This window comes from Balaenoptera acutorostrata, chromosome X (assembly GCF_949987535.1).
Source record: "Balaenoptera acutorostrata chromosome X, mBalAcu1.1, whole genome shotgun sequence".
NCBI classification, from domain to species: domain Eukaryota; kingdom Metazoa; phylum Chordata; class Mammalia; order Artiodactyla; family Balaenopteridae; genus Balaenoptera; species Balaenoptera acutorostrata.
Genome location: NC_080085.1, coordinates 78,758,243 through 78,780,258, shown reverse-complemented (window position 1 = coordinate 78,780,258; position 22,016 = coordinate 78,758,243). Strand labels below are relative to the sequence as shown.

Here is a 22,016-nt window from a genome sequence, read left to right as displayed (position 1 = left end):
TACTGTTACAAGGTGATGGTTTCACGCTACCTCAATTGACTTCTCACAGCAAATGTTACACTTGCATACTTAAAGTTGCATTTCCAGGACTTCCACTTTCAGGAACTGCTGTAAATATGATAGAGTGAGAAATACATATCTCAAGAAGTACATGATCCTATGATTCCAGTTGGTTTGTAAATAGAAAATTTAGTAACTTCTCTTCCTTAGAACTGAAAAAGAATTTATTTGGTTCACATTAGCTGATCTCTGCTACATAATAATTTTTTTAATCAAATTAATTCAGACTTACTACCCCTTCCTTAAAATGGAACTTAAACAAAACTTGCAATAAGAGGAGATGTTGTTTTGTCATAATACATTGAAGAGTTTAATTTTGTTCTTGAATCTGAAGAATGACTGTATACAAGTAAGATATGAAGCCATATTACTTATTCAAGAATGAACCCTTTGCTATGGTCAAAATTAGATCTAAATTTTAGTGGAAACAGTAAGAAGATTTATGATAATTATATTTCTTTTTACCTGTTGCAATATTTCTTTTTACTTTATTGCTTAAAGAAATGATTCCTTGGATTCCAACCATTTTGGCTATTTCTGTTGCACTGATCATTTTACTAAGCTTATAATGGCATATATAAAATAACATGTTATCAATAAGCTTTCAGTAAGGTCATCTTGATTGAAACCAAACATTTTTTCTCACGATTTCCAAGTGCACACATTCTGATTTTAATATATATCAGTCCATGCTAACCCTGAAAAATAGCTCATTTATAGTTTTTCAATGATTAGTAGAAGTAAAGAGATAGTGCTAATGGCCATTTCTGAAACTATTGCTAAAGGATGTAGAATTTTGCCCACTTGGTTGATAGTGCATTATTACTGGTGGTGATTAGAAATCAACAGGCAGGTTGGAAAATATAACAAAGTGCTAGTTTTCTTTCTCATAAGAGAATTCAGCATGAAATTTCATCTGTAAAATTGAGGTTTACCAGAAAAAAATATAAATCTGAAAATAGAAATATTTTGACTATGTAAAGAATTTTATGGCTTTGCAGCTAAATCTTAAGTATGTCAGTGTTATATACTCTGTACAGAAATTTTATTCATTTGGATTAAATACAAGGAAGTTGGCATAAGATCATGGAAGTTCTAAATTATGGTCTCCTCTCAAAGAAAGAAAACTTAGGTACAGGTCCTATGATTCTTTTTATTTCCAGCAGCTAGCATGGTGCTTTGCATATAGGGAGTGTCCATAAATATTTGATAATGTTGAACTGGTTTTCTAATTACTAGTTTGCTTAAATTAATAAGTAAGAACAAGTTAAAATTACATATACAAAGATATGTCAATAAATAAGAACTTCAAGAGTCCCTGAGAGGGATTGAATAGGATATTCTCTTAAATAAATTGTATATGTATCACCCGCAATTATGATTTCTCTATTAATTTCTATGTTTTCACTGAGTGAAGACTGTATTGTGTAAAATTAAGTCAGTATATTTTCTGAGTAAGTTAGTATAGGTTCTAAAAACGTTCTATCCACAATAATAAGATTTTAAAGTCAAAACAAACAAAAGCAAAAAAGAACATATATATGTATCTGATATGTGTGTGTGCAAGTATATATATTTCAACACATTTTTTTGAAATGTACCATATTACATATTTGTTCCTTCTGAAGCAAGCACTTGGGAGAATGACTGATAAGAGGACTCTTCCACTGAAATGATAGTAATAGTATTGAATATGCTTCCTGCTGATATAATAAATAGTATTGCTGCTATTTAATGCTTTGATTAATAATGCTTGGAAAATATATACACATTTTGCTAACATGGTTTACTTTTTTGGGGGGGTATTTTCATTTTCTTTTTTTTAACCTCTATTGGAATATAATTGTTTTACAATGTTTTGTTAGTTCCTGCTGTATAACAAAGTGAATCAGCTATGCATATACATATATCCCCATATCCCCTCCCTCTTGCATCTCCCACTCACCCTCCCTATCCCACCCTTCTAGGTGGTCACAAAGCATGAGCTGATCTCCCTGTGCTATGCAGCTGCTTCCCACTAGCTATCTGTTTTACATTTGGTAGTGTATATATGTCAATGCTACTCTCTCACTTCATCTCAGCTTACCCTTCCCCCTCCTTATATGCTCAAGTCCATTCTCTACATCTGCATCTTTATTCCTGTCCTGCCCCTAGGTTCTTCAGAACCATATTTTTTTTCAGATTCCATATATATGTGTTAGAATACAGTATTTGTTTTACTCTTTCTCACTTACTTCACTGTGTATGACAGACTCTAGGTCCATCCACCTCACTACAAATAACTCAGTTTCATTTCTTTTTATGGCTGAGTAATATTCCACTGTATATATGTGCCACATCATCTTTATCCATTTATCTGTCTATGGACACTTAGATTACTTCCATGTCCTGGCTATTGTAAATAGTGCTGCAATGAACATTTTGGTACATGTCTCTTTTTGAATTATGGTTTTCTGAGGGTATATGCCCAGTATTGGGATTGCTGGGTCATATGATAGTTCTATTTTTAGTCTTTTAAGTAACCTCCATATTGTTCTCCATAGTGGCTATATCAATTTACATTCCCACCAACAGTGCAAGAGGGTTCCCTTTTCTCCACACCCTCTCAAGCATTTACTGTTTGTAGATTTTTTGATGATAGCCATTCTGGCTGGTTTGAGGTGATACTTCATTGTAGTTTTGATTTGAATTTCTCTAATGATTAGTGATGTTGAGCATCCTTTCATGTGTTTGTTGGCAACCTGTATATCTTCTTTGGAGAAATGTCTATTTAGGTCTTCTGCCCATTTTTGGATTGGGTTGTTTGTTTTTCTGTTATTGAGCTGCACGTGCTGCTTGTATATTTGGGAGATTAATCCTTTGTCAGTTGCTTCATTGGCAAATATTTTCTCCCACCCTGAGTGTTGCCTTTTCACTTGTTTATGGTGTCCTTTGCTGTGTAAAACTTTTAGGTTTCATTAGGTCCCATTTGTTTATTTTTGTTTTTATTTCCATTTCTCTAGGAGGTGGATCAAAAAAGATCTGGCTGAGGTTTATGTCATAGAGTGTTCTGCCTATGTTTTCCTCTAAGGGTTTTATAGTGTCTGGCCTTATGTTTAGGTCTTTAATCCATTTTGAGTTTATTTTTGTGTATGGTGTTAGGGAGTGTTCTAATTTCATTCCTTTACATGTAGCTGTTCAGTTTTCCCAGCACCACTTATTGAAGAGGCTGCCTTTTCTCCATTGTATACTCTTGCCTCCTTTATCAAAGATAAAGTGACCATATGTGCATGGGTTTTCTATCCTGTTCCATTGATCTATATTTCTGTTTTTGTGCCAGTACCATACTGTCTTGATTACTTTAGCTTTGTAGTATAGTCTGAAGTCAGGGAGCGTGACAGTCTTGGCTTTGAATTACATTGATTTGATATTCAGTATAATAACACTGTCAGTCTGCAATACTTTACTATCAAGGACAAAACTGTTGTCTGTGACACATGGTAGATAACTCTCTGTTTAGGACTGAAGTATTGGGTAATTAAGGATTTATTTCTAACTCATTACTAAATTTTTCCTGTAAATTTGATATGGACTTTTTTTCTTTCTATGTTCCTTCTCCAGATATGGAGGCAACCTAAGTGTCCATTAGTGAATGAATACTTAAAGAAGTTGTGGTATGTATATACACAATGGAATACTGTTCAGCCATAAAAATAATGAAATCCTACCATTTTCAGCAACAAAGAAGAACCTTGAAGGTATGATGTTAAATGAAATGAGTCAGAGGGGAAAGACAAATACCATATGATTTCACTCATATGTGGGATCTAAAAAAAAATTAAAAAACAAACAAAAAACTCATAGATACAATGATCAGATTAGTGGTTACTGGAGGGATAGTGGGTTGGGGGCGTGAGTGAAATCAGTGAAGGAGGTCAACTGTGTGGTGATGGATGGTAACTAGATTGGTAATGATGATCACTTTGTAGTGCATGCAGATGTCAAATTAAAATGCTGTACACCTGACACTAATATAACAGTTTTTAAAAAGTCATTCAGGGAGGAAAATAAATTTACTAAAGGACATTACAAAACTTCACAGACTCTCCAACAAAGTGACAGAAACATGTTCAAAGGCTATGCAGCCAGGGAAATCCCCAGAAAGATACTGTTCAGCTGGTCTGGTGTTGATATTACTGTTACCATAAAGTTACAGAGACTAATGGGCTATGGATATTAAGGCTAGAAACTTTGAAGCCAGAAACTGGCTGTAGATATTACCATACATGACTTAACTGAATCCATTTGCTGCCTAGTTGTTCATATTATTATTTTGTTATGCAAAATATGGTGCACTTTTTGTCTTAGATCTGTGCCTTACCTGAAAGGGAAGCTCAGAAATCTAGGTTTTGTCTTCCATGGTGGGTGGGAGGTGGTTTCAGCCTCATTAGTTAAGAAATGTCCAAAACATATACAAAATATTCACAGGTGTTCAGTAGCCAAAACAAATTATATAAAACCAATACAGCCATTGATTTTTCCTCTGGTTTTTGCAGTCATCAGCATCGGACACTGACCAGGATAGATAAGGTAACCAAAATGAACTATTGTCAATGATATATTGTTGTCAATTTATCTGTATAAAAGGATAGCATATGGGCTAAGATTCATGGGTTTAATGGACATCTAGAAAGACTAGTTTTGTCCTTATTTCAGATTGAACTTTTAAAACACCACTTTTTTCATAGTGCATTCCAAAGTCAAGTTGTGTGTGTGTGTGTTACCAGATGAAAAATATAATGGTTGAGATCTCTAATAAGTAATTTTTCAATGGCATATATTGTACTACTAGTTATCAAGCACTTTGTAATATATTCTGGCTACTTGCCATAGATGACTAAGATAGGAAATAAATTCACTACATGGAGAATATGAATAGCACATTTAAAAAATATATATTTTATTATTGTTATTGATATATTCTCATTATCATGCTTTTGTATTTTCATTCCATGCTGTGGTGCTGCATGCAAATTATATGATGGCCAGTGTAATCTCAAAATGTCTTCTTCTGGAAATAGAAGAAACCTAAGTCATTTATTTATTTTTTTCTATTTTTCTATTTGGCATGTTAAAGCAAGTGAAATTGAAATTATCTAATATACCCAATGTTCATACCATTACCAGTCTTTGGATACCATTAAGATGTGACCTCCTAGTTGGCAGATTGTCCAAACTAAGGTTTATTAAAAGAGTTAACACTTTAGTAACGGAATTTCTGGCCTATTTGTTTTTAATCTAATGCAAAGATAAAATGTTTACATTAACCATACTGCTATGGTAACAGCAAGTGATGCCACAACTACTTCTGCTCAGCTAAGTGTATACAGAGGGAATAGCTGCCAAGGTGTTAACAGTACCAGGAATAGTCAAGAAAGGAGTTTTAATCTTTCTCTTATTATATAGTCTATGGCATAAAACTTCAACATCATAATTCTTTCTGAAGTCTAAGGAGAACACTTTGCATTAGTTGTTCTGCTTTAGTTCCTATGGTGCTTCTTATTTTCAAGTACTGGGAAAACTTTGTGCCTCAGATAAATTGTACATGTGATGGACAATGATTATATTGGAAGCCTAGCCTATTGAAATTGATCAACAGTAAAATAAACACACACACACACACACACACACACACACCCTGATGTACATAGGAAAAAGAAAAATAGTGAATAGATTTTATAGGAAAAAAGGAGACTATTATAAAAGGCTTAAAAAGTGTAGGCTATTAAAGGATTCTGGCCACTCAAAGGCATTTTCAGGAGTTGTGTGTACTGGTAATAAAAATGTTGGTACAAGAAAAAATAGAGCTGTAGCAGACTCAGGAATATGTCACCTCTTCCATGAATGATACAAAGTAGTTTATAATTTGTATGAAAGAATATATGGGTCACATTTTTGGTATTTCTAGACATTTGTCAACTTGTTCTTTTATTTTACACCAAATTGGCATTCATTATTCCTGGGTAGAAGACATTTCACTTAATGTTGTTTCTGAAAGACTTCATGATGAATCGTTGGCATCCTGATTAGTAGAGTACCAAGACACGCTGGATTTATAAAAATCTGATATTGTTTTATTTCTGTTGTCAGGCAATTTAGCATTATGTTAAAAATAATTTAGGTTAAGAAAAGCTGTTATAGAAGATCAATCAAGATGGTGGAGTAAGAAGATGTGGAGCTCACCTCCCCACATGAACACATGAATTATGCACCCACATGTGTAACAACTCTCACTGAAAACTGACAGGAAATTGACAGAGAACTCCTATAAAACCAAGGTTGTAAGAAAGATATATATGTAATTGGGTAGAAAGGGAAGAAAAATGATTGAATTAGGACCTGTGCCCCTAGGAGGGGACTCAGAGTCAAAGGTTGAATACAAGGGTGGACACTCACCATGGGGAGTGAACAGTGAGAGCCACAGATTGGGCAACACATTCCTGAGAACCTACATGAGGGAGATGAAGCCCTTTGGCTGGCTAGAGGGTCACTGGGCTAACAGGAGGGTTGTGGGAAGACTAGACTCCACTCATGAGGGGTGCATGTGCACTGGCTTGCCCCTGAGGCAAGGTGGAAAAAGGTCTACTCTTTGAGCTGCTGGGGTTCCTATGACCACCTCAGAGCATCCCCGAGTCCAATATGAGCAAACACTCCAGGCTCGCTCAATCCTTGTCAGAATGTAGCAGTATATCTGGGTTGGCCATGACTGGGGAGAAGACTCGACTCTGGGATGTAGAGGTGACCTGATCCCAGGGTGGAGCCTGGGTGGGGTGGTGACAGCCATTGTTGGCACTTACTCAAGCAGCACACCAGAAGCAGCCCAGATTCCTGGCAGCAGCTGCTCCACCACAGCTCACCCCCCAGTACATGCTGAGAGTAAATGTGGGCAGCACCTACAATGTGGTGTGGCTCCACAATAAAGTGAGGGCAACGGAGGCTAATGGAAGTGATTGGCTGTGATGGAGAAAGTAGACTTACACCTGAGACTCTGAGCAGAGCAAGGGAAGAAATTGCAGGGGCCTGCAGAGGCAGTGCACCAGAGACATCTCAGAATTTCATCTGCAGCCCATATGAGCTGAGAGCACACATGGGCCCCACTAACATCAGCACTCCACCCCTTTGGGGCAAATGTTCTGGTTCAGGGAGAAGGAAAAACACACACCTAAGAGGAATAGAGCCCAGCAACTTGGGATCAGATCCCACCCCCATAGGGCAGTGACAGTAAGTGAGGCAGAGGGAAAGTCCTGACTCATACCTGGCTCCTGATCTAGCCCTCCATTTTCAGCTCCACCTCCTACCAAGGTGATAACTGCCAGCATACCCTTAGTAAAAATGTTAATTGTGCCCACAAGAAATCCAGCTCTCCCACAAAAGGCATTGGGTACATGCAGTCTGTACAGGTATGCTCACATATAGGAAGACATCTTCAAGACTATATAGGTAACACTTTCACTTTCACTTAAACTCATAGAGACAGAGAAAGTTAAGCAACATAAAAAAGCAAAGGAACTACCATCAATTGAAAGAGCAAGAGAAAAACCTCTGAAAAAAAATGAAAAATAAACAATTTACCAACTAAAGAATTCAAAGCATTGGTAATAAAAAATGTTAACAGAATTAAGCAAAAGAATAGATGTACAGTGTGAGAATTTTAACAAGGAACTAGAAAATACAAAACAAAGACCCAATCAGAAATGAAGAATTCAATAGCTGAAATTAAAACAACAACAAAAACACACTAGAAGGAATATGAAGTGATTCAGAAGAATGCATATGTGATATGGAAGGTAGAATAATGGAATTCACTCAATCAGACTAGCAAAGAGAAAAGCAAATTTAAAAAATTAAAACAGTTTAAGAGATCTCTGGAATAGCATTTGGCTTAACAATATTTGCATTATATGCCTTCTGTAAGGAGAAGGGTGGGAGAAGGGAATAGATAATGTATTCGAGGAAATTATGACTGAAAACTTCCAAAACCTGAAGAAAGAAACATATATCTAGGTTCAGGAAGCACAAAGGTTCCCCAAAAAGATGAACACAAACAAATCCACATCAAGACACATCATAATTAAAATGACAAAAGACAGATAAAGAGAGAATTCTGAAGACAGCAAGAGAAAAATAAAGAGCCATGTACAAAGGAACTCCATTGGGCTAACAGCTGATTTTTCTGCAGAAGCTTTGAGGGACGGAAAGGAGTGACATGATATATTCAAAGTGATGAAAGGGGAAAACCTGCAAACTAGGATATTCTACCCAGCAATATTATCATTTAGAATTGAATGAGAGATAAAGAACTTCTTGACAAGCAAAAACTAGAAGAGATTATCAATACTAAACCAACCCTAAAAGAAATGTTAAAGGGTCAGTCTTTTCTAAGTGAAAAACAAGTAAGAACCTATAGGAAAGTAGAAATCCCACTAGGAAAGATAAATATATAGTGAGGACTGATTATCAACCACTTAAAAAGCAAGTTAAGAAGGTTAAAAGACAAAAACTATAAAAGAAACTATAATTACAATAAACAGAGGATAAACATGAAGATGTAAAATATGACATCAGAAGCACAAAATGTGAGGGGGTAAAAATATAGATCTTTAGATTGTGTTGAACTTAAATGACTACCCCTGTAAACCAAATAGACATAGGTATGGGTCAACATATATGAACCCCATGGTAACTACAAATAAAAAACCCACAAGAGATAAACAAACACTGAAAAAAAAAAAAAAGGAATGCATGCATAGTACTAAAGAAAATCATGAAACCACAAGGGAAGAAACAAGAAGAAAAAATGAGTAAAATAGAACTACAAAAACAATCAAAAAAACAAGTAACAAAATGTCAATTAGTATATACCTATCAATAATTACATGCCTGTTGAGTAAATGCAGCAATTGGAAGATATAGTGTCTGATTGGATAAAAAATACAGGATGCATCCATAGGCTACCTACAAGAGACTCACTTCAGAGCTAAAGACACAGAGAGACTGAAAGTGAGATGGAAAAAAAATATTTCATGCAAATGGAAACTACAAGAAAGCAGAGGTAGCAATACTCATATTAGACAAAATAGACTTTAAAACAAAGGCTATAACAAAGGACAAAGAAAAACAATATATAATGATAAATGGATCAGTAAAAGAAGAGGATATTACATTCATTAACATATATGCACCTCATATGGAAGTACCTAAATATATAAAGGAAATACTAAGAGACAAAAAGGGAGAAACTGACAGTAATACAACAATAGTAGGGACTTTAACACCCCACTGACACCAAGGGACAGATCATCCAGACAGAAAATCAATAAGGCAACAGTGGTCTTAAATAACACAATAGACCACTTGAACTTTATAGATATCTACAAGATGTTCTATCCAAAAACAGCAGAATATATATTCTTTACAAGTGCACATGGAAGATTCTCCAAGATAGATCATACACTAGGCCACAAGACAAGTCTCAATAAATTTAAGAGGATAAAAATTATGTCAAGCATTTTTTTCTGAGAACAATTGTATGAAAGTACAAATCAATTACAGAAAGAAAAATGGGAAGAGAACAAAAACATGGAGACTAAACAGAATGCTACTAAAAAACAATGAGTAAATGAAGAAATCAAAGGAAATCAGAAAACACCTTGAGACAATTTAAAATGGAAACAGAATTTTCCAAAATGTATGGAATATAACAATTTGGGGATAGTCTAAGAATGCATTCTGTATTTTTAGATTAATGATTTCTAATAAAGTTTTAATTTTCTCCATAAAACTCTTGCAAATTTTCTGTTGGAATTAATTATAGTATCTTATATTTTTGGTTGCCATATAAATGTTACTTTTTTTTACTATAGTTTTTTATTTTTGCTGGTGTATAGAAATAAAATTTATTTTTACTTGTTTCCAGAACTTTATTAAACTCTTATTAATTCTAAAAAAAAGCAGTTCTAAGAGAGAAATTTATAGTAGTACAGACCTTCCTCAAGAAGCAAGAAAAATCTCACATAAACAACCTAACCCAGCACGTAAAGGAATTAGAAAAAGAAGAACAAACAATGCCCAACGTCAGCAGGAGGAAGGAAATAATAATGATCAGAGAGGAAATACATAAACTAAAACTAAAAAAAAAAAAAAAAAAAAAAAATAATAAAGATCAATGAAATCAAGAGCTAATTTTGTGAAAAGATAAATTTATAAACCTTTATCTAGGCCAACCAAGAAGAAAAGAGAGCGGACAGAAATAAACAAAATAAGAAAGAGGAGAATTAATAACCAATCCTAGAGAGATACAAAAAAATCATAAAAGAGTACTATTTACAGTTTTATGCCAACAAATTGGACAGCCTAGAAGAAATCGAAAAATTTCTAGACAAATACATCCTGCCAAGGATGAATCAAGAAGAAATAGACAATTTGAACATTGCTATTAGTGAAATGGAATTTGTAAAACAAACAAACAAACAAAAATCTCACACCAGACAAAAGTCCAGGACTGGAAGCCTCACTTGGGAATTCTACCAAACATACAAAGAGTTAATACCTATCCTTCTCAAACTATTCCCCAAAATTGAATAGGTTGAAACACTCCCAAATTCATTCTATGAGGCCACAATTACCCTGATACCAAATCCAGAAAAATATACTACAAACAAAGAAAATTACAGGCCAATATCTCTGATAAATATAGATGCAAAAATTCTAAAGAAAATATGAGCAAACTAATGCAACAATATAGAAAAGGCATCATACACAGTGATCAAGTTGGATTTACTCCAGGGATGCAAGGATGGTTCAATATTCACAAATCAAACAATGTGGAACATACCACATTAACAAAAAGAAGGATAAAAATCACATGATAATTTCAAATGAGGCAGGAAAACATTTGAAAAAATTCAACATACGTTTGTGATAATAACTCTCATCAAAGTGGGTATAGATGAAACATATTTTGACATAATGAAGGCCATTTATGACAAGCCCACAGCTAACATCATACTTAATGATGAAAAGCAGAAAGCCTTTCCTCTAAATTCAGGAACATGAATAGGATGCCCACTCTCACCACTTCTATTTAACAAAATATTGGAAGTCCTAGCCATAGCAATCACACAAGAAAAAGAAATAAATGGCATCAAATTTGGAAGGGTAGAAGTTAAATGTCACTATATGCAGATGATATGATACTTTATATAGGAAACCCTAAACTATTAGAACTAATAATTAAATTCAGCAATTTTGTAGGATACAACATTAATATACAGAAATATGTTGCTTTTCTACACATTAATAATGAACTATCAGAAAGAGAAAGTAAAAACCCAATCCTGTTTAAATTCACACCAAAAAGAATAAGTTACCTAGTAATAAACTTAACCATGAGGTGAAAGGTCTAGACTCTGAGAGCTATAAAACTTTGATGAAGGAAATGGAATATGCTACAAAGACATGGAAATATATCCTGTCCTTTTGGATTGGAAGAATTAATATATTTTAAATGTCCATACTACCCAAAGCAATCTACAGATTTAATGCAATCCCTATCAAAATGCCCATGACATTTTTCAGAGAACTAGAACCAATAATCCTAAAATTTATATAGAACCACAAAAGACCTAAATTGCCAAAACAATCTCGAGAAAAAAGAGCAAAGCCTGAGGTAACACCATCCCAGACTTCAGACCTTACCACAAAGCTACAGTAATCAAACTAACATGGTACTGGTACAAAAACAGACATAGAACAGTGGAACAGAATAGAGAGCCCAGAAATAAACTCACATACCTACAGTCAATTAATCTTCAACAAAGGAGGCAAGAATATACAATGAAGAAAAGACAATCTCTTCAATAAGTGGTGCTATGGAAACTGGACAGCTACATGTAAGTCAATGAGATTAGAACATTTCCTCACACTATATACAAAAATAAACTCAAAATGGATTAAAAACCTAAATGTAAGACCTGAAACCATAAAACTCCTAGAAGAGAATATATTCAGAATACTTTTTGAATAAATCATAGCAATTTTTTTTGGATCTGTCTTCTCATGCAAAAGAAATAAATGCAAAATTAATTTTTGTGAGTATATTGTGTTGAATTTATTTTTAAAAATATAGGCAAATGAACACATAATATTTTATTCAAAAATAAAGTATATCAAGAGTAATTTCTCCATATGCACAAGTTTCAGTTGCTAACACTTCCAAATTTCAAATGTAAATGATCCTATATTTGTCTTCCAGTCAGCATTTCATGCCAGCACTTTTTTTTTCATGTAGTACTGCAGAAACAAAAAATCACTTCCAGTGAGTGAAATAACCATGTACTATTGCAAACCCATTCAGAGTCAGGTTGCCAGTCGTATCATCTCAGAATATTTTTGATTTCAGAGCCCTTTAGAAAACACAATACCTGCCACATATGCACATAAAAACATACATACACATATATGCACAAACACACACACACACATACATACACACTAGCAATTACTATGAGGCAAAGCTTTCTCAAGTTTTCTCCAACAGAAATATCCAGTTGTGTGTACCTGCAACTGGAACAAGTGATAGAAAATGAAAATCGTTATTTGGATAGAAATTGCAACTATTCTATGAAAATTTGCCCATGGCTTGTATTATGTTGAGCCATATGAAATTGCTATTTATGTAGTTCAAATGATGTTAATTATTGGCAATTTCATATGGTTTAACATATTTAATATTATTACTATAATACCCAGTAAACATTTATTGACAAAGCATGCATCTCCTTTTATTTTAGTAGAGGTTATAGTGTTTCAAAATCATACAACCCTTTAATGTTTGATGGTTGTGGCTATATTATGATGACATAGTCATGTGGAATGAAATATTCAAACAATTTTCTGGATATCTCATCTACTTAACAAATAACAATAACTTTGTGTTTTATCTATTATTTGAAAAATTAGTTATGACTTTAGGAAAAGTTTGACCAAATACTCTTTAGGGTTCTCATTTGTTGTCTAAATAATTTCTGGTCTATATTATGTGTAACACAACTGCCAAGAGTTGTTAACAGTTCTAACTCCAGGCTGTATACGAACCTGTTCCAAAGATTAAGACCTTGGCTTGGAGCCCAAACTAAATAGGAATTTTAGTTTTAGAGGATCATATTTTGCTCTAATATTTCTTATTTTCTAATCATAATCCTACAAGTCTGTAACTTTTAGAAAGCCACAGGTCTTTACATCATTAATAAAGTGAATTGTTTGGACAAGTTTGTACTTAACATATACTGGTTCTAATATTCTGCTGGTGCTCCACCATCTCTACCATATATGCCATTCATAGGGATAAGAATTGGGTGGTATATCCTAATGCATATCAAAGCAACATATTCCTCAAATTACAAAACATAAGGAAGCATTCTTCACTCATCCAAAGCCTATTACTTGCAAAATAAGCACCTCCAGCTTCTGACTCTAAAAAAAAAGTTTTCATACATGTAATTTTATCAGGTTACTGATATGTAATTATTGTAGCCTTTTCTAATAGGATCAGTAGCACTTTATATTTTTCCTAGTAATTACTTCAATGCTTATCATAAAATAATTATGTGATGGCTATCTTCCAAATGTCTGTTCATATTTATAATCTTTATATAAATTGGGAACTGCCTGTACAGAAATTATATATTTATAATTTTTCATGTTAACTAACATAAATAAATTTATTGCTTATTGGAAAGTCACACACACATAATTAAATAAATTAGCCATGAATATGTGCTTATTTAATATTTTTTATTGTTGTTGTTGTTGTTAGAATCCAACTGGATTTTATTTGACACAGAATACAATATGGATGCAGGAATAGCAAACTGAAAAGACAGAGCAGAAAAAACACGATTCTGACTAATTTATAATTAAGTAACAGGAGGGCAAGTCATTAAATGGCTAATGAAAGACTTGAGCTTGATGGAAGTATTCTCTTTTTCTAGTGTCCATACTTTTGGTATTCCCACTCTCTATTGTCCAACGGACACACCTGCCGTGTTTTGAGCCAGCGGGAGATGCAGTGGAAGTGAAAAGCATGGTTACAGACTCCCCACGCAACAGTGCACTCTTCGGAAGTAGCAGACGCCTGGTTGGCTTGACACTCTATGCAAAGATCCATAATGTGGTTCCGGCAGATGGCACAGTTATCAACCACAATATCCCAGGCGCAGAGGGCTACCGCATTCCACTTTTTCACTTCAAAGCGCTTCTTGCCCACACCGCTGTTCGTGCCGCTCGAGGTATCCACATCCATCGCTGCCGCCATTTTGGAAACACACCTGCTTATTTAATCTTGAGTGAATTTTTTTTTGTAAAAAGTTAACTGAAAATATTTTTATTCACAAAAGGCAGTTAGGTTTTAAAATTGTATACTTATAACTAAATAAAATCAAGATGACATTTTTAAATAGAGTTTTAGACACTTTGTTCTTTCATTTGCACCTTGTATAATACTACAACAGTGCAAATAAACTGCTGTTAATTGTATATCACTTTATTGCCTTCATGAAAACCATTGTTTGAAATGGAAAAATTAAATTACCAGTGGATGCAAAAGAAATGCTATTTTTAGAGGTATCTTAGACTATACAGTAATATCCACATGCTTCTAAAACAGTTATCTTTAAGTAACATTATTGTCAAACAAATCTTTAAGAATTGTTTCCACATTTCATCATCAATGATAATAAAGAGGAGTCATGCATTCTGTTCTTTAAGAACCTAGGCCTGTTTGGCCAAGGTTGATCTGGAATTGCTCAAGTACTTTAATGTCCTGTATTCTGTAAATATGTGTTGGGGCTGATATTATTTAAAATGATATTTTCCATAAAAATATATGTTGTAAATGTTTTCCTGAGAAAATGCTAACAGAACTGGTAGTAAATTTAAAGAGGAAGAAAATTTTGTAAACAATATTCTCTTTCTGAAAAATAACTAATCTTAAACTATTACCCCTCAGGCTAGAATAGAGGGAGATATTGTTAGACCCAAAACACAGAAGTAGATACCTATTCTTGAGGAAGATAAAGGTAGAAAGGCTAAGAGAGAGATCTCCTCCTCAAACAGAAGTTACAATCACATTTGATTATGTTTAGTTCATATCACACTAACCACTATAAAGTGAGAATGGATAAACTCTCAGTACCTAACAATGATTGTTATAATTCTGAGAGAATTATATCAGCATAAATTGCAACATAAACAGCCTATGACATGTACACATTTAGCATATATAATACTGTACATAAAGTAATAACGTATTTGTTCAAATACACAGAATGAAGGGCACATGAAACCCTGCTGATCTGAATAATTAGTTTGATTTTCTACAACATCGATCCACAGGATTAAAAGAGAAGATCTAACTTCTTTTTAGGAGTCTTTGCTATGAAATTACACTCTCCTGACTATAACTTCCCAAAAGATTATTTAATAGGTGTGTGACCTTGGCCAAATTAATTATCTTCTCTGTACCTCGTGTTAGTTATATATATATAAAGTAACAATAGTGTTCATGGGGTTGTTGTAAGAATGAAATATACCTGTGAGTGTCAAGCCTACAAAGCACTTTCCAACATCTGAAAATGAATATCAGCTATCATTTTTCTATCTGTATTAACATATTTAAAGAAGATGAATTTCAATTAATATAGGGATGAGAGCAAAGAAAAAAGAAAGGTACAGAGACTAATGGTGACAGTGTCCAATGAACTGCATTCCAAAGAAGGACTTGGGGCCAATAATAGAGTCTGAGTACTTTTTTGGTCCTATTCAAAAGAAGAATTGTGGAGATATAAGTCAGGCAATTTTAGCTGAATAACATTGCATATTTGAGTCCTTTGTGGCTAGATGAACTTAGAAACCCCAAGAGGCATATCTGAGAAATAATTGAAGATCTAACTATAGGGAAAATTACTAGGCTTCTGTTTTGCTGAGAGTGCTAACAGAAGCTAGGAACAAAATTATTTTGGAATATAAACTGGTATCTCAGAGACTATGTGAAATAAAAAAAAAAAGAGGAGGAGAAATGAGGATCCTTAACTTTGGAGGAAAAGGCAAGACTTTTTTAAGGAGGATTTTGTAAATTTTTACCATTTTGTTTATGACATAAAACTTTTTATTAAACTGTTTCCTCATAAAATGTTCTTAAAATATTTGTCTTGTTAATGCAATGGGAAGTGTATCAACTTTGGACATGTGGCAAAGTGCTGAATCCATCAAAGTGGGTAAAAGGTCAGAACAAAATCTGCCTATGTAGACATGTCTCTTCTGGGTCATACCTCAATCTAACTTGTCTTGTTGAGAGTCTGTGCTCAAAAAAGGCAACATTCTTATGACATATTGGCTTTTCATGTGGGTATTTCTACAGGAAGAGCATGTGCTATTCATGCAATTTGACTATTTTGGTCTGTGTTTTTTTTTTTTTTTTATTTTAAATGAATAAATCATCTCAATTTGAGACATACATCTCTATGTACTTACATAATGGAATGTTACCCAGAAGAGTGTATTTACTCTTTGTCTTCTGAAAACAAAATCAAGATCAAGAATCTTTAATGTTGAAAACAAAGCTCTGGCCAATGTCAAATCCATGAATATAAATTCTAAGAAGGAGGGTTTTTGGTAGATATCCAAGAAATAAAACCTTAACCCCATAATGAAATTTTACTCGTATTTCCCTGTGGAAACTGTATGGTAGATATAGTTTGCAGAAATAGAGACAGAGCACACAGTAATAACTATAAATATGATAGTAGACTAATATGAGATAAATTTATTAGGTGAGGAGAAATGTAATAATATGTTCTTTTATCATAATCACCTATTAGATAATTTACTTAATCTTAATCTCCTATTAGTTAATTTACAACAATTACAAAACTAACAACAATTAGAAAAACTAAAACTACCCTCCCTCAAACATATGAAGGTGTAAGAGACTGTCAGAACAGTGTACTAACAATACTGCATGTGATTCCATCAACAGTTTGCAAAAGGAACTGTTTGAAGGGAGTTATTATATTATAAAAAATAAATGATCTTCAACAAATATTTGCTTTTTGAACATGTTATCATAAAAGTCTTGCTCTTTATTCTCCTTTCCTTAAACCATTTCTTCTCTATCCACTCTTCTGTTGTATAATTTATCATCTAATAAATTACTGCTTCAGCGACACATACTGGAAACTAAATTTTGTTTCCAGTAAAGTTAATCTTTTTATTACAAGTAATTCGTAATGCTGAGGTTAAGCCTCTGGCGATCTTAGAGAAAAAAACATGATTGTGAAATTTTGTACTCCAATAAAATATTCCAAATCATCTTATGCTACTTCAGAATGTTACTCCAGGAAATCAGTTTATCCAAGCTTTTATGTTAGTCAAAAGTATTTTCCAAACTTAATCCTTATATCCTCTTGTGATCATTAGCACTATATATAGTTTTAAAGCATCAGAGAACAAAGATGCCGTGGGGACATAAATGATCCCTTTTACTAAATGTTTTGGCTTTTTGACATTAGCGTCATTTAAGTGGTGGAGGCAGAGGATAAGGTGTTCAGTACTTTACTTCCAAACATAATACATTTCCCTTTGGAAGCAAAGGAAATTACAAGGAAAAGACAAAAAGTAGGAGTTTGAAATAGAGGAGATATATCCTCTTATAAATAAAAATATTATGCATATACAATATATGTTATATAATATATAATACAATATATAATAATTAAAACTGAAATGAGCCAGAAGACTCCTAGGACAACTAAATTCTGTTGACAGGAGTGTTTTCACCCTTAATATCTTCTCTTAACCATCATAGATGAATGAAATTGACTATCTAAAAAAATGCATGGCAAAGGAAAGTTATTCTCCAGCAAGAGAATAATTTTGTAGAAATCATAATATACAAATAATATAATTATCATCAAGATTTTCATTGCTTTAACTGGAAAAATCCAGCAGGATATTTATTACTAATTAATTAATTTAATTAATGAGATATAGGTTATGACATTTCCCATCACTGTGTTCATATCTCCTCCTTAGATCTACAACAGGAGGCTAAGTTGTGTACTCCTGCCAGACCCATTGTAAGTTCAGTGACCATCAGAGTGCTCCTCATGCAAAAATTGTAATGTACTAAGGGTCCGTTGCTGCACTGAAATCCACTGCTGAGTTTGCACTGAGGCCATGCTTTCCATGGGTCACTCCCAGAAAACACTATATTAAGGATGTCTTGTTCCTGGGTAATAGGGGACTCATCTGACAGGCAAATTTGGCTCTAGCATTCCCTGTTCACCTTGCTGATCTTCCTTTAGAATTCACTGCAGTCTAAGACACTTTTACCTAAGCTTCCTTCCTTCCTTCCCTTGGTCCACAAGGCAATGAGGACTCCAAGTCATGCCTTGAGTACCTGCATCACAGTCTGACAGCATTCCCAGCCTCCTGCAGGTTTCTCCCAATTTTCTTCCACAGGCATTTCTCCTATTAAATTTATTATACATATATACCAATTTGAAGGCAGATTCTCAGAGCACCTTGACTAGCACATCTAGTTTCTGGTGTAGTGAGATGGGATCTTCCCTAACCTACATTTCTTTATTCTCTGGAACATGTTGAATTAAATAAATTATCTGGTACATAAGAATCTAAGGCTACTATCTCAGGCAGGCATGGGTACTAGAGTTTGTTTTTCATGCTTGATTACATTATTTTATGTGTGAGGATGACAGTTTCTAGGACACAATATAAACTGACAGTTGCAGTTAATTTCAGTTCCATCTGCTGTTTTCTGAGATGTTTAGATGTTTTCTGGGTGCTAAACTTACTGAATAGTTACAACAAGATGTATTTGGGGGGAGAAAGTGTTGGGAAGAGGGTTGGTAAACACTTGTGGAGATGTGGGAGAGGGTACATACCTTGCCCTATGCATTTTTTCCATTTGACTGTTCCTGTGTTATATCCTTTTACAATAAACTGGTGATCTAGTAAGTAAAAGGTTTATCTGAGTTCTGTGAGACACTCTAGCAAATTAACCAAACCAGAGGAGGAGGTCATGGGAACCTCTGATTTATAGCTAGTTGGTCAGAAACACAGGGAACAACCTAGACTTGCGACTGGTGCTTTAAATTCATGGAGGGGTCACAAACTGCCAATTTGTAGCTGGTTGTTCAGAAGCACAGGTAACAGCCTGGGCTTGTGACTGGGGTATGAGGGGTTGGGGAATTGTATGCAGGACTGAGCCATTAATCTGTGGAATCTGATGCTATCTTTGGGTAGACAGTGTCAGAAATGAGTTAAATTGTAGGACACCTAGCTGGTATCCCCAAAATTTCTTGGTGTTGTCTGTGGGGAATCCCCCACACTGGAAATAAGGTGATCAGATCATCAAAAGAACATTAAAAGGTGCTTTTTGATTAAGGTACTCTATACATACCAAAATTTTTTCAAAGATCCATATTAAGCTCCAACTTTAGAAAACAGTAGCATTGTAACATCTCATTTTGGATATATAACAAAGAAAAGGCTATGTATTAAAATGTTAGAATAGCAATAACTAGATACCTATGTTCTCTATTTCCATCTTTGCATCACTGGCACAATGCAGAAGGTTTATGTACAATTTTTCCATCATATAATTAAAAATAATTGTTAAATTGAGCAGGAACACTGGTCAGTTTGGCTAGTGCAAAGGTTAGAAAAGCCACCACCAACATTAAGTACACCAAGTTTATGGTGCTAATTTAATATGTCTGTGTTTAGTTATTATGAAGAAAAATAATTTTAAAATACCCCTAAGATTCTTAATATCCTATTCATTTCTTAACCTTTCTATAATTCATGTTAAGCATCTTTCTAGAGACACTGTGAAACACTGAGTAGCTGCAGTTGGCAAGGGGACTATTATGTCTAGAACCTAGTCTCTTGAGAGGGTTCAGACACAGGATTTTATAAATTAAAATAGTCATTTTACAATATTTTTATTCATCTGAATGCATTTAGAGATGCCCTTGCTTGCTATTCCTCCTTCCTACAATAAATGTTTCCTATGTTGTCTTCCTCCAGAACATATAGAAGGTTATATTATTGTATTTATTTATCTATTTAACCTACTGAAACGATAAGGCTTGAGAAGGACTTCTGCGATATGCTTCAGTGGTCTTGTTATTTGTAATTATATCTCCATATTTATGTGGCCTAATATATGGCTTGATGGCAATAAAGAGTTATTTGGTTATTTCTTTTTCTTATTTCTCCAGAAAACAGTCCACAACAGAACAAGTGAAATTTTCAAATAGTATAATTTTAAAATGTAAATAAAAGTGAATTCCCAATATATTGGGAATATATTTGTTGCTTAATATAATTTAAAAAACACTTTTCTTCCTCTTGATAATTGAAGCTTATTATTATTATTATTATTATTATTATTATTATTTTTTACTCCAGTCCCTGCATGAGCTGGTTATAAGGATTAGGGTACATTTATAAAATATGACTTTTTAATAATTGCAATGGAATCCTACTTGAATTTGGAATGGTACCTTTAGCTCTGGCAGAGTCTTTATATTGGAATACCACAAACTTTGTAGGGATGCAATCTCTTAGAGGAAGAAGAAAAGGGGCATCACACAGACACACATCATAGATAATGTACCCTGTCACAGCAGTAGTTCCTTGGCACGATATATGGCAACAGAATTACCTTTGTACTACCTAACTGAGGGATATAATTTATCCAGTCTGAGGAACTGTTGTGACAGGTAATACATTCAGTGCTGCACATGTTCTGCATTCAAACACACAGGCTATGTGTTCACAAGAGCTAACTCTAACAATGAAGCTCTGTTGTTGCTGTAACTGACGAATCATGAGGTTGTTATTTTATGGCAAAAATATTATTATGTATTACCATCTTTAATGAATAAAAAGTGTCTGGAATAGAAATAGCTCTGATGGACAGTGGAGGGGAAATGTCTCAGCTTTGTCAGCTGAAAGCAGCTGAGATTTATAGACCACCTATTTCATTACATGCATGATTATGAATTTCACTTAGATTCTTCTAATATTGGAATATCAGGGAAAGATGAAGTATATCTGACTTCAAGTATGAATATAGTTAAATCTGAAATATAGGCAAGACTTATCAGAGTCACATATTTATGAACAGGTAATTAAATTTCATAGGAATTTTCCTGGAAAGCTACACAATTTTCCTAAATTATTCTATACAATGGTTGATTTAATGTTTTTTATTTTGTCTGTGTGATAGTTAGCACCTTAAATTAATTTCCAAGTTTCTTGTATCCAGTCAATTGGTCACCTGATCAAATAATACTGATGTGCTGTTTTTAAAAATATAATATTTTTACAGGAAAAATAACTTTTAGATTATGTTCTGAGATCCATATACATTATAACAGCCACTTTTAGATTCTCTTGGTACTTCAGAATCTAGATATATTTGGCTTGAATCCTTGCAAGCAGTTTACTTATTAAAGGTCAAATATTCTGTAAGATTGTTATGAAATACCTAAGGGGTGTAAAAATCTCATGAGCACCTTGTCGACTAACTTCTTTGACAGTGAAAATTCTGCTAATACACTGCATTGACTTGGAAGTAAATCTTGCCACTTGTTGAAGGCTTGGATTCTCAATCTTTTTTTTTCTCTAAAACACACATATTTTACACAATTTAAAAACATCACTGTCCTTCTGTTTAATTAAATCTACTAAATATCTTGTTGGTAAAGAAGAAGATGTAGAAAAACTCGAACATCAACTCAGATATTTCCATTAAAAATTACTTCATAGTTTTGTGTACTACTTCAATTTAAGAAATAAGTTTGTGCTATTCTAATTTTAGATTCCTA

General features: G+C 33.8%; 1 protein-coding gene across 1 annotated transcript; it reads right to left on the bottom strand.

The window, feature by feature from the left end:
- Nucleotides 1–14,068: 14,068 nt before the first annotated feature.
- On the bottom strand, nucleotides 14,069–14,420 carry LOC103019254 (E3 ubiquitin-protein ligase RBX1-like). Its single transcript, XM_057538497.1, has one exon. It carries the CDS (start codon nucleotides 14,411–14,413, stop codon nucleotides 14,087–14,089), a length of 327 nt encoding a protein of 108 aa, XP_057394480.1. The 5' UTR covers nucleotides 14,414–14,420; the 3' UTR covers nucleotides 14,069–14,086.
- Between the last annotated feature and the right edge of the window lie 7,596 nt (nucleotides 14,421–22,016).